The following is a 12,111-nucleotide window of genomic DNA, read 5'->3' on the forward strand; positions in this document are numbered from 1 at the left end:
AAACTTCTTTACTTAGAGACTTGTTAGGATTTGGAATGCGCCGTCTGGGAGAATGGTGCAGATGGATTCCATAGGAGGTTTCATAAATGTACTGGGTATATATTTGAAAGTGATGAAGTTAGAGAGCTATGGAGATGGTGATGAAGAACAGAACTAGCTGGGTACCTCTTCTGGGAGCCAAAACAGGCGCGATGGATTGGATGACTTCCTGTACTTTAAATTTCTATGGTACTATGATAAAGGGTAAGGAATCTGACTTCAGTCACAGCAGATGAGGGGACAACTATTAGAAGGGGAGCAGTCAACACAGAATTGAGGGTGTTATACTTAAATGCACACAGTATACGAAACAAGGTAAATGAGATTTTGGCACAGATTAAAATTAGCAGGTGAGATTTTGTGGGTATCACAGTGGGATTAGGGTGGGAACTAAATATCCAAGTATATGGAAGAACAGGCGGATGGGTAGTGGAGGGGGGAGTTGCCATGTTAGTAAGAAATTAAATTAAATTGAGAGCATGAAGTGACATGGAGTCAGAGAGCAAAGAATCTGTGTAGATAGAGTTGAGGAACACAAAGGAAAAAAATACTGGTGTGTGTAGGGAGATGTGTATAGGTCTCCTACCAGTAATAAGGTTGTGGAGAAGATGATAAATCAAATGATAGAAAAGGAATGTAAGAAAGGTAGTATTAGAATAACCATGGTGGACTTCAATATCTGAGTGGATCTCAAGGAAAGGAATTTGTAGGATGTCTTTTTGGAGCAGCTTGTGCTAGAGCTCACTGGGGAACAGGTAATTCTGGAATTGGTGATGTGTAATGAGACAGACTTGATTGAGGAGCTTAAGATGAAGGAACCCTAGGGGTTTACACCATAATTCACCTTGCAGTTTGAGGAAGGAATAGGGATCTGTTGTGATGGCATTACAATTAAATAAAGATAACTACAAAAACATGAGGGAGGAGTTGATTGAAGGGGAGCCTAGCAGGGAAGATAGTGGAGTAGGAATCACAGTGGTTTCTGGGAGTAATTTGGGAGGTACAACAATTCAACCTGAGAAGGAAAAATGTACTAAGGGGAGGACAAGGCAACCATGGTGAAAGAAGTCAGGAATAGCAGAAAAGAAAAAGAAAAAACATATGCTATGGTGAAGATTAGTGGAAAGTCAGAGGATTGAGATGCCTTTAAAAACCAGCAGAGAATGACAAAAGGAAGGAGTGGAGAAGATGAAGTATGAGAGTAAGGTAGCTAGTAATATAAAAGAAGATTGCAAGAGTTTTTTAGATATCTAAACGATAAGCGTGAGGCATTGGGTCACTGGAAAACAAGGCTGGAGAAGTAATGGGGAACAAAGAAATGGTGGAGGAACTGAATTGATACTTTGTATTAGTATTCACAGTAGAAAACACCAACGGGATACCAGAACTTCAAGGAGTCAGAGGCAGGGTAAGTTAGTAGCCATCACTAAGCAGAAGGTGCTGGGGAAACTTAAAGTTCCGAGGTGGATAAATCAGCTGGGCCAGATGATTACACCCCAGAAATTTGAAGGAGAGATCTGAGGACATTGTAGAAGCATTGGTGAGGATCTTTTAGGAATCTCTAGTTTGGAAGTGACCCAGAGGACTGGAAAATGGCTAATATAACACCCCTGATTGAGAAGGGAGGGAAGCAGAAGACCGGACAATCTAGGTCAGTTTTCCTGACTAGGAGATTTTAGAGTGCATAATGAAGGATGAAATTGCAGGGTACTTTGTCAGTGTACAGTAAAATAGGGCTGAATTAGTACAACTTTGTCAAGGGGAAGTTGTGCCTGACAAATCTGTTAGAATTCTTTTGAGGAGGTAACGAGCAAATTAGACAAAAGAGACCCAGTGGATGTGATCTGTTTGGATTTCCAAAAGGCCTTTGACAAGGTGCTGCTCAGAAGGCTGCTAAATAAGACACAGGTTGATAGGTTATTCTGGTATAATGTGCATTTCGTCGATGCGAATTGGCTAGAACACAATTGGCAAATTCTGGACAGTGTTTGGATAATGCAAACTTTCTACTGAACTGGTATAACTGTCTTCTATAGCACAATTTTCTATAGTGGTTTTCCTTAGCAAAAATTTCTATAGTGGGAGCTGGCAGAGGAACACAGCTGCTGTGCAATACCAGAATGCTCTGTGAGAGCCCCATGGTGTTAGGGGCAAGGTACTTGCATGGATTGAGGAATGGCTGACTGGTAGAAGACAGTAAGGAGTGTTTTTCAGGACAGCAACTAGTTATGAGTGGAGTTTTGCAGGGGGCCGTGTTGGGACCACAACTATCCATGTTATGCATAAATGATCTGGAAGAAGGATCTGAGTGTATTGTTGCTAATTTTGCAGGTGACAAAAAGATAAGTGGAGCGGCAGGAAAGCAGTTGAAGGATTTAGGTTGGGAGTGGGCAAAGAACTGGCAGATGGAATACAATGTGTGAAGTATGAGTTTATACATTTTGGTAGGAAGAATACTGTTTTCTAAATAGAGAAAGGCTTTGGAAATCTGTAGCACAAGGAGACTTGAGAGTCTTAGTTTAGGACTCTTTTAAGGTTAACATGTTGAGTCAGATGGTAGTTACAAAGGCAAATGCAATGTTAGCATGCATTTCAAGAATACAAGAGCAGAAATATATGGCCTCAACAATACAAGTCACTGGTCAGGCCACGTTTAGGATATTGTGAGCAGTTTTCAGCCCTATATGTAAGGAATGATATGCTGGCTTTGGAGGGGGTCGAGAGGAATGATCCCAGGGATGACTGGCTTTTCATTTGAGGTGTGTACTTGATGGACTTTAGAGGGATGAGGGAGAAAGCTGATTGAAACTTACCGAATACTCATAAGCCTGGATAGAGTGGATGAAGAGAAGATGTTTCTACTGATAGGAGAGATTAAAACCCCAGGACACCGCCTCAGAGTGAAGAGATGAACTTCAAAACTAAGATGAGTTATTTCTTTAGCCAGAGGGTGGTGAAATGGTGGAACTCTTTGCTGCAGAGGGCTGTGGATGACAGGAGAACGGTGTTGAGGAACATATAAACCATGATTGAATGGCAGAGTAAATCTGTTTGGTCTAATGGCCTAATTCTGCTCCTATATCTTATGATTTTACAGTTATCAAAATCTCGAGTCCCTGAGAGACTAAATCATATTACCACAGTCTGAAATTTATTCAGTGATGGCATTTCTGCAACCTTTGGGGCAGGGAATTCTAAGAGTTCATGACTCGCTGAAATAATTTGTCCTCTCACCAGTTTCAAATGATGAGCCTCTTATTCTGGCAACTGTTTAATCAAACCTCTTCATAATCTTGAATGTTTAAGTAAAATCACCTCTCATTGCTCTAAACTCCAGAGAACATCTTGTGTTTATTTAGTCTCATCATATAAGAATCCTCTCACCCCAGGGATCAATATAATGAACTTTTGTTATACTGCTTTCAATGCAAACGTGTTCGTTCTTAATTATAGAGACCAAAATTGCACACAATCTACCAAAGCACAAATCTCTCCTAACCCCATGTAGTTGTGGCAAAATGTCTTGATTCTTGAACTCCATTCTTTCTGGATTAAAGGCCAACATACCTTTTGTCCCCCCTCTAATTGTTTGCTATACCTGCAAGGTATTCGGTGTTCCCAGTATGTTCATCAAATTCTGAGAGTATCAACATTTACAAGTTTTGTATCTTTTTTAAAAATGTTATACCTTTTTTCAGATCACTTTTCCATATAATCTGCCCCCTTGTTGTCTAGTTACTAAACCTGTCTATATTTCTTTGTGTCTTCCTTACAGCTTGCATTCCCACCTAGCTTTGTAACATCAACAAACTTGAATATACTTGTGCTCTGGTGCTTCATCTAAGTTATTAATATAGATTGTAAATAATTGGCCCAGCACTGATCCTTGCACCAATTTGAAAATGGTCCATTTATTGTTTCACTTTGTTTCTTGACGGGAAATAAAGTAAAACAATACTCTATCCGTTGTAATATTCTACCCCTAACTCCAGCTTTCAGGCTTTCTTTATCAAATGTGTTTTAGAAATTCAAGTCTACTTCAAACACGGTTACCCTTTATCTACTTTTTTTGTTATATCCTCAAAAAAACTAATAAATTTGTCAAATGGAATTTCCCTTTTGTAAGCCTATGTTGACTTGTTTTAATCTTGCTATGCTTTTCTAAGTGTATTGCTAAGAACTCTTTAATAGAGTCAGCACTCTCCTGATGAGTAAGTTCAGCCTAAGTAGCCTGTAGTTCCTTGTTTACTCTCTTTTTTTTATAGCAGCATTTATATTTGATAACCTCCTTCGGGCTGGAACTGTTCCAGAATCAGTAGAATTTTATGAAATCATCGCTACAGAAGTAGTGACTAGCTATCTCTTAATTTTCAGATGACATAAATCTGGATAGTCAGGTGAATTGTGAGGAGAATGCAGAGATGTTTCAGTGTGATTTGAACAAATTGAAAGTGGGCAAATGTATAGTGATGAAGTATAATGTGGATAAATGTGAGGCTATCCACTTTGTAGCAAAAACAAGAAGGTGGATTATTATTTGAATGGCGATGGATTGTGAAAGGGAGAGGTGCTATGAAAAAGAACCAAAGAACAGTGTATGCTAGAAATCAGAAGTTCAAACAGAAATTGATAGAAAATCTCAGGAGAGGTGCAATGAAAACTGGGTGTCCTCGTACACCAGTTGCTGAAAGTAAGTTTTCAGTATAGCGGGCAGTAAAGAAGGCAAATGTTATAAAAGACAAACTGCAAAAATGGGAAACCTGAAAAAAAACACAACTTGCAGGAGAAACTCAGCAAGTCTGGCAGCATCTGAAAGAGAAAGAAGAGTTAACATTTTTAGTGGTTGATCCTTTAGAAGGATTGTCAGAAGGCCATTTATAGAAACCTATATAATTCTAAGCTCTAGACAGTCAACACAAACTTGATGACTAGGGAGTCTAGAATCAAGGGTCATAGGACTGAGATGACAAATATTTCACCAAAAGTGGTGACCCTTTGGAATCTTCTGTCACAGAACATAGTTGGTGGCAAAAAAATAGAGTGTCTTCAACAGGTCATAATTCCTGGAGCTGAAGGGATCAAAGAATATGGAGATAAAACAAGAACACATTACTCAGTTGGATAATCAGCCATGATCATACTGAATAGTGGAGTAGGTTCAAAGGGTTGAATGGCCTGCTCTTATTGTTTTCAGTGTTTCTATCTCTTAGTATCCTGAAATGTAGGCCATCAGGACTTGGGAATTTAACAGATTTTAATCCTTTTGAGTTTCTCCAATATTCTTCCCTACTGATTATAATTAGCTTAATTTCTTCACTCTTATTTTCTCTTTTCAATTCCCCATAATGATTTCTCTTATTTCTGCTTTTAAAGACACTTGTATTAGTTAATCTTTGCAAGAATGTGTACGTCTATATAAAAAGGCAATCTGTTTATATATTCCTGTCAGTTTACTTTTTTTTTGTCCCCTTTGGTAGCTTTTTGGTGATGCTTTGCTGGTTTCTAAAACAGTTCTATTCCTCCGGTCTAATAGTTGTCTTTGCAAAGTTATAAGCTCCTTTTAATTTCATATAATCCTTGATTTCCTTTATGGATCTTTCTTGCTGTGTTTTTGGTTTTCAGTAAAATATGTTTTTGTTCAACATTTGAATTTGTTTTTTTAAACATTTGCCACAATTTACTTTGGTTAAAAAATAAAATTTTGACATGAATCAGCTTCAGCCGGTTCCCCTTCACATTTATTTAATTTACGTGGTTTAAGTTGTTTGTTATAAGAGCTTTATACTTCCAAATTTAATGTGCAACTGCTGTGTTATAATCACCGCTTTCTAGTGGATCTTCTAGATTAGATTACTTACAGTATGGAAACAGGCCCTTCGGCCCCACAAGTCCACACAGACCCTCCAAAGAGCAACCCACCCAGACCCATTCCCCTACATTTACCCCTTCACCTAACAGTACGGACAATTTAGCATGGCCAATTCACCTAGCCTGCACATCTTTGGACTGTGGGAGGAAACCGGAGCACCCGGAGAAAACCCACGCAGACACGGGGAGAATGTGCAAACTCCACACAGACAGTTGCCTGATGCGGGAATTGAACCCAGGTCTCTGGCGCTGTGAGGCAGCAGTACTAACCATAATGTTATGCCACCGTGCCGCCCATAACATTACTAATTAACCTTGTTTTATTGCACAATATTAGATCTAAAACAGCTTTGTCACGAATTGATCATAGCATATTGCACCAGAAACTGTCACAAAAGCATTTTACCAACTCCTTTTCCAGATCAATTTAATTCACCTAGTCTGTGAAGATTGAAGTTCTCGTATCAATAAATTGTCTTTGTAACATTCCTTGTTTAATGATCTATCTGAAGGTACTACACAGCATCCTATAAGCTACTTCCACCAGCATCTTCTGACCCTCTGTCCGTTTTGATCCCATTTCTTGATTTTTCTCAGCCAGAATTCTTTCTCACTAACAATGTTATGCTACCCACAAGTATTAGGGCTACACTTTTTTTTTCCATTCTGTTTGTCTTTTCGAATTATTATGTACTCTGGAATATTTATTTCCAAACCTTGGTCATCTTGTAACCATGCCTTAGTAATGGTGATTAGACCGAAACCGTTGGACTATATTTGTGCCACATTTTTATCTATCATTTCTGATGATCTGTGTATTTGGATAGTGTAATTTCATTTGTTTTTAACTATTTCCGCATGAATGTTATTCTTTGAACTATAACTGTTAAACTCTCTGCCTCTTGTCTAATTCAGCTTATTTTTACCCATATACTTTCCTTTTGCTTCAAGTTTTATCTTTGGATTTCTAAATCTCACTACCTCACCCTCTGTTAATATAAAGTATGTTTCCATATTCTGATGATATTTGCTGAAATACTTATATGGTGACATCATCCCAGTGGCTCTTCCCCTTCCTGGTATCAGGCCATTAATAATTTGAATTAAATTTAGGATGCTTCCATTACTAGTGGGAATTCACAATATCACATCTTTGAGATGGAGACTCAGTACTTCGGTATATCACCTAATTTTTGTCTCTTCTGTTCTGTTGTAGTCCTGGACCCTGTTCTGAGCACCAAAGGAATTTGGGACCTTTGCATTAAAACTAACTGTTGTGCTAGCTTATAGAATCACTTATGTTTGAAAGGGAATTTTTTTCGAGATTCAAAATACGTACTTACTGATGGTCATGTGTTCATAGATAAAATACAAAAATATGTTTATTAGAGTCGCATATTTGAATTTTAGTCCATAAATGCTGTTGGCTTTAGGACAATTCTTCTAACTCCTTGCTCATATTGGGAACAATATAGCATTGGAATAAGTGGATTAACGAGTTTTGTGAAGATTTGTAGCTCAGGTTGAGGTTTTGGATGTAGGTTTGCTCGCTGAGCTGTAAGGTTCATTTCCAGCCATTTCGTTACCTACTAGGTAATATCTTCAGTGGGCCTCAGACGAAGCAATGCTGAAAATTACTGCTTTCTATTTATATGTCTGGGTTTACTTGGGGTTGGTGATGTTATTTCCAGTGGTGAAGTCACTTTCTGTTCCTTTTCTCAGGGGGTAGTAGATGGGGTCTAACTCGATGTGTTTGTTGATAGAGTTCTAGTTGGAATGCCATGCTTGTCCTAGGATGGATGTGTTGTCCCAGTCGAAGTAGTGTCCTTCCTCCTCAGTGTGAGGATACCACTGAGAGAGGGTCATGTCTTTTTGACTAGTTGGTATTCATGTATCCTGGCGGCTAGTTTTCTTCTTCCACTTCAACTGGGACAACACATCCATCCTAGGACAATCCAAACAAAGACACACACAAGAATTCCTAGAAGCATTGCATTCCAACTAGAACTCTATCAACAAACACATCGAGTTAGTCCCCATCTACTACCCCCTGAGAAAAGGAATTGGAAGTGACTTCATCACAGGAAATGACATCACCAACCCAAAGAAACCCAAACATATAAATAGAAAGCAGGAATTTTCAGCATTGCTTCACCTGAGGCCCACTGAAGATGTTACCTTGTAGGGTAACGAAACGTCTGGAAATGAACCGTACAGCTCAGGGAGCAAACCTACATCCCAAATAAGTGGATGTTAATTTTATACCTGTACTACGATGCTGAATTGAAATCGAACAATACAATGAAGTTTCTTTCAAGGCAGTGTATGCAGTTTAAGTCCTTTTTACACTCCTGCTTTATGACCTCTTACTTCCTTTTGCAGTACTGGTGAAAAATGTTTGCTACATTTCAAACCCTGTGGGCTTTTTGGAAAGGAACTGCACAGAGTTGAAGGATACATTCAAGACAAAAGGTTTGAAGGATTTTTTTTCCACAATTCATGAAAGTGGGCATCGCTGGTTGGGCCAGCGTTTATTTTCTATTCTTATTGGCTCTAAGAAGGTGGTTGTGAGCTGCCTTCTTGAACCACTGCAGTCTAAGTCCAAATGCAAGCAAACGTTTCATATTAAAAAAAAATTAAATTGGTGCTGAGTCCTTGTCTTTGAAAAATACATTATTTTGGCCAAGAAGTCCTTAGGACATCAAGAATGTGGACATATATAGCATCTTTTTCTTTTTTCCAATAACTTGAAGCAAAAACTGTTGTTAACGTGGTTCAGATTTATTTTCCTTATGTTATGTTGTATTTCATCATTATACTAAAACTATATTGTGTCCATTTTCTGCCTTCTCAGTAAAAGGAAGGTGTGTGTAATATATGGCAAATGGACTGAATGTCTATGGTGTGTTGACACAAACACCTACGAGGCATTCAAGAAAAATGATAAGAAGGGTGGAGAGCAAAAGAAATTTAAGGAGGTAAACTCTTTTTATTGCTTTGTGTCCTATGAAAATGTACTTGAATTGTGCACTGTTATTGTATACTTTTTAATGTATGTAACAGCTAATTTTATTTTATGTTAAACCATATTCTTGCTATTTCGGCTTCCTTTGCTATTGTAATATTGCAAACATTTTATACATGTAAGTGGTATTTCTGCTGAATATCCATCAAAGTTACAACTAAGGAACAGGTCAAGCCCGAAGGGAGTTTATCCTATATGATACTTTTCTTCTGTACACAGCCCTTAAATTTAGTTAGCTTATGGTTAATATTGTGAAAACAGAATGTAATGTGTGCTGTGAAGTTTTTGCTGATAGGCATACTGACCGTGGTCACAGGTTATCACCTCACTCTTGAGATTTCTAGAAGTTTTTCTTATGTAATACAAGCTTTTTTTTTAATCAACTCCTACTCTTTCTCTGAATGGGTTAGTCATGTGCTATCTCTGAAAAAATACCTTTATAAAGCACATTATTGATGTTTTTCAGCCAGAAGATGATGTACGAACTGAAAATGATGAAGCTGATGACATGCCTGAAATTCAGGAAACTGTACAAGTTATTCCTGGAAGCAAACTGCTTTGGAGGATAGCAGCAAGACCTTCTCACTCTACTCAGGTAAAACTTAAAAGTGTGATATAACTTGGAGACTGCATACGTATGCATAATTCACTAGGTGCAATTTCTGATATTGAACAGCACATTGTTTAACTACAGAATAATTGAGAAACATTAATTTTCAATTTAGGTCTGTAAAAGTATAAACTCCTGAATGTTATAAATTATTTCTAAAAAGCTGAAATTGGCACTGAGCAGAGCACTGCTCACAGAGCATTGTGAGACAATGTCCTGAGAAATAAACAGTCAATTGAATTGTTACTCTGGTTACCTTATAGTTGCATACTTTGGCAGATTAAACAACATATCAGTAGTATTTCTGAAAAGATCAACAATATCACTGGTGATACTGTCCTACTCAGTTAAGGAATATATCTGTTTGACAAAAAGAGCAAATAATAATTAAATCACAGCTGCTAAGAGCAGTGAGTGTGAGGATTTGGTCAGTAACTGATTGTCAACCATTTGAAAATGCAACTTACTCTTGTTAGCTGCAATGATCAATTTGTTATGTTAAAACTCTTGCACTTGTCCTTTTTAAAAATCATATCCACATTTCATAATCTTCCTTTGTAAAATTATAATGTTACATCCTGTGTCAGTGAACGTGCTGAAGCACAAACACCAACATGTTGGTACAGTATGACAGATTTCATTACAAGTGTCGACATAGGAATTTATAATGAAGTTATTTTAACAAGTAAACTGAACAAGATTAAATCTATACTGACCCCAGCTCTTTCTGTCCATTAGATGGTGAGATTATAGCAGAAAAACTGGATTCATGAGATGAAAATACCTTCAAAGTCCCTTTTTATAAGTTAACTTGAAGTCCAATTTGGAAAGTGGATATGATTACCTAATTTGTAAGCAGTTAAATACTTTCATGTATTTATCCATATGAAAACTTAGGAGTCTGTTGATTTGAAGATCTCTTAGAAAAGCTTAAAATCTAGTGTTTCCAGCTTACAATCTATCCTGGTGAAAATGTATGTCAAACACCAGAAAATGTTTGCTAACATAACATGTGGTTACTATTATTTTGCTGTATAATACATAACAGCGGACAAATATTCCTATTTCTAGATGTATAATTTCACTAATTTTGCAATGATGCTGAATGAACTGGATGAGGAAATGAAGAATGTTTTAGCTCCAACGGATTGTCGTTTCCGACCCGATATCAGAGCTATGGAAAATGGAAACATGGGTATGTGTGTTAATCTAATAATTAGTCTTTATCAGTGATAGAACATACTTTCTTCAACTAGCTTGTTTTGATAGTTCATGCTAATTTGTTTGACAAATATAATTTTAAAACAGCTCAAATAATCTAATTAATGTTATAGCCCGTAACAATATGCCTTAAATCATGCAGTAACAACAATCTAAGATCAAGCATCTTGATAATAATAAAATACATGTGCTAAAATTTGACCCAGCAAAAAATTCTGTGATAAATGTATGGTAGTCTTATGTTGAGTTCTAAATTTAATTGATTGATGTTTGGAGTCTGCCTCTGGGTTGTGCCCAGGGTGTGTCACGTGCTGAACATCTGATGTGGTTTTGGAGGCTGGTTTTTGAGTGGCAGTTCAACCTACAGCCTGAATAGTGAGGTCAACTAATGATTTTCTCTCTCTCTCTCTCTCTCTCTCTCTCTCTCTCTCTCTCTCCTCTCTCTCTCTCTCTCTCTCTCTCTCTCTCTCTCTCTCTCTCTCTCTTCTCTCTCTCCCTCCCTCTCCCTCCCTCTCCTCTCTCTCTCTCTCCTCCCTCCTCCCTCCCTCCCCCTCCCTCCCTCTCTCTCTCTCTCTCTCTCCTCTCTCTCTCTCTCTCTCTCTCTCTCTCTCTCTCTCTCTCTCTCTCTCTCTCTCTCTCTCTCTCTTCTTTCTCTTCTCTCTCTCTCTCTCTCTCTCTCTCTCTCTCTCTCTCTCTCTCTCTCTCTCTCTCTCTCTCTCTCTCTCTCTTTCTTTCTCTCTCTCTCTCTCTCTCTCTCTCTCTCTCTCTCTCTCTCTCTCTCTCTTCTTCTCTCTCTCTCTCTCTCTCTCTCTCTTTCTTCTCTCTCTCTCTCTCTCTCTCTCTCTCTCTCTCTCTCTCTCTCTCTCTCTCTCTCTCTCTCTCTCTCTCTCTCTCTCTCTCTCTCTCTTTCTTTCTCTCTCTCTTTCTTTCTCTCTCTCTTTCTTTCTCTCTCTCTTTCTTTCTCTCTCTCTTTCCTTCTCTCTCTCTTTCTTTCTTTCTCTTTTTCTTTCTTCTCTTTCTCTCTCCTCTCCCTCTCCCTCTCCCTCTCCCTCTCCCTCTCCCTCTCCCTCTCCTCTCCCTCTCCCTCTCCCTCTCCCTCTCCCTCTCCCTCTCCCTCTCCCATTCCTGCATCTACTTTCTGACACTATCTGATAAATTGATTTGTCTTCTGCTTTATGTCCTCCTTAATTGATGGACTGCTGTAGACAGTCCAGTCAGAATGAGGTCTTCCAATGGATAGACTCCAGTACTGGTCAACATTAATTCACACTTACAGATATTTTTGGGTCACAGACGAGGGTGACCTGTTGTTTTCGTGCTGACAGAAATTCCTAGCAGAGTTTGTTTT

At 38.3% G+C, this 12,111-nt stretch overlaps 1 protein-coding gene across 3 annotated transcripts in view; it reads left to right on the forward strand.

Annotated features, from left to right (window-relative positions):
- Positions 1–12,111, forward strand: part of LOC122560215 (oxysterol-binding protein-related protein 2) — a 72,737-nt gene that overhangs the window by 54,518 nt on the left and 6,108 nt on the right. For all 3 annotated transcript variants that reach the window (XM_043710639.2, XM_043710638.2, XM_087994806.1), the window contains exons 10-13: positions 8,290–8,379; positions 8,762–8,885; positions 9,399–9,527; positions 10,614–10,737. In XM_043710639.2, the coding sequence (XP_043566574.1) occupies positions 8,290–8,379; positions 8,762–8,885; positions 9,399–9,527; positions 10,614–10,737 (467 nt within the window). The remainder of the gene's footprint in view (positions 1–8,289; positions 8,380–8,761; positions 8,886–9,398; positions 9,528–10,613; positions 10,738–12,111) is intronic.

The sequence above is a fragment of the Chiloscyllium plagiosum genome, unplaced genomic scaffold (assembly GCF_037043375.1).
Source record: "Chiloscyllium plagiosum isolate Xiang-an unplaced genomic scaffold, Cpla_swu_hap1 HiC_scaffold_15, whole genome shotgun sequence".
In the NCBI taxonomy this organism is placed as follows: Eukaryota; Metazoa; Chordata; class Chondrichthyes; order Orectolobiformes; family Hemiscylliidae; genus Chiloscyllium; species Chiloscyllium plagiosum.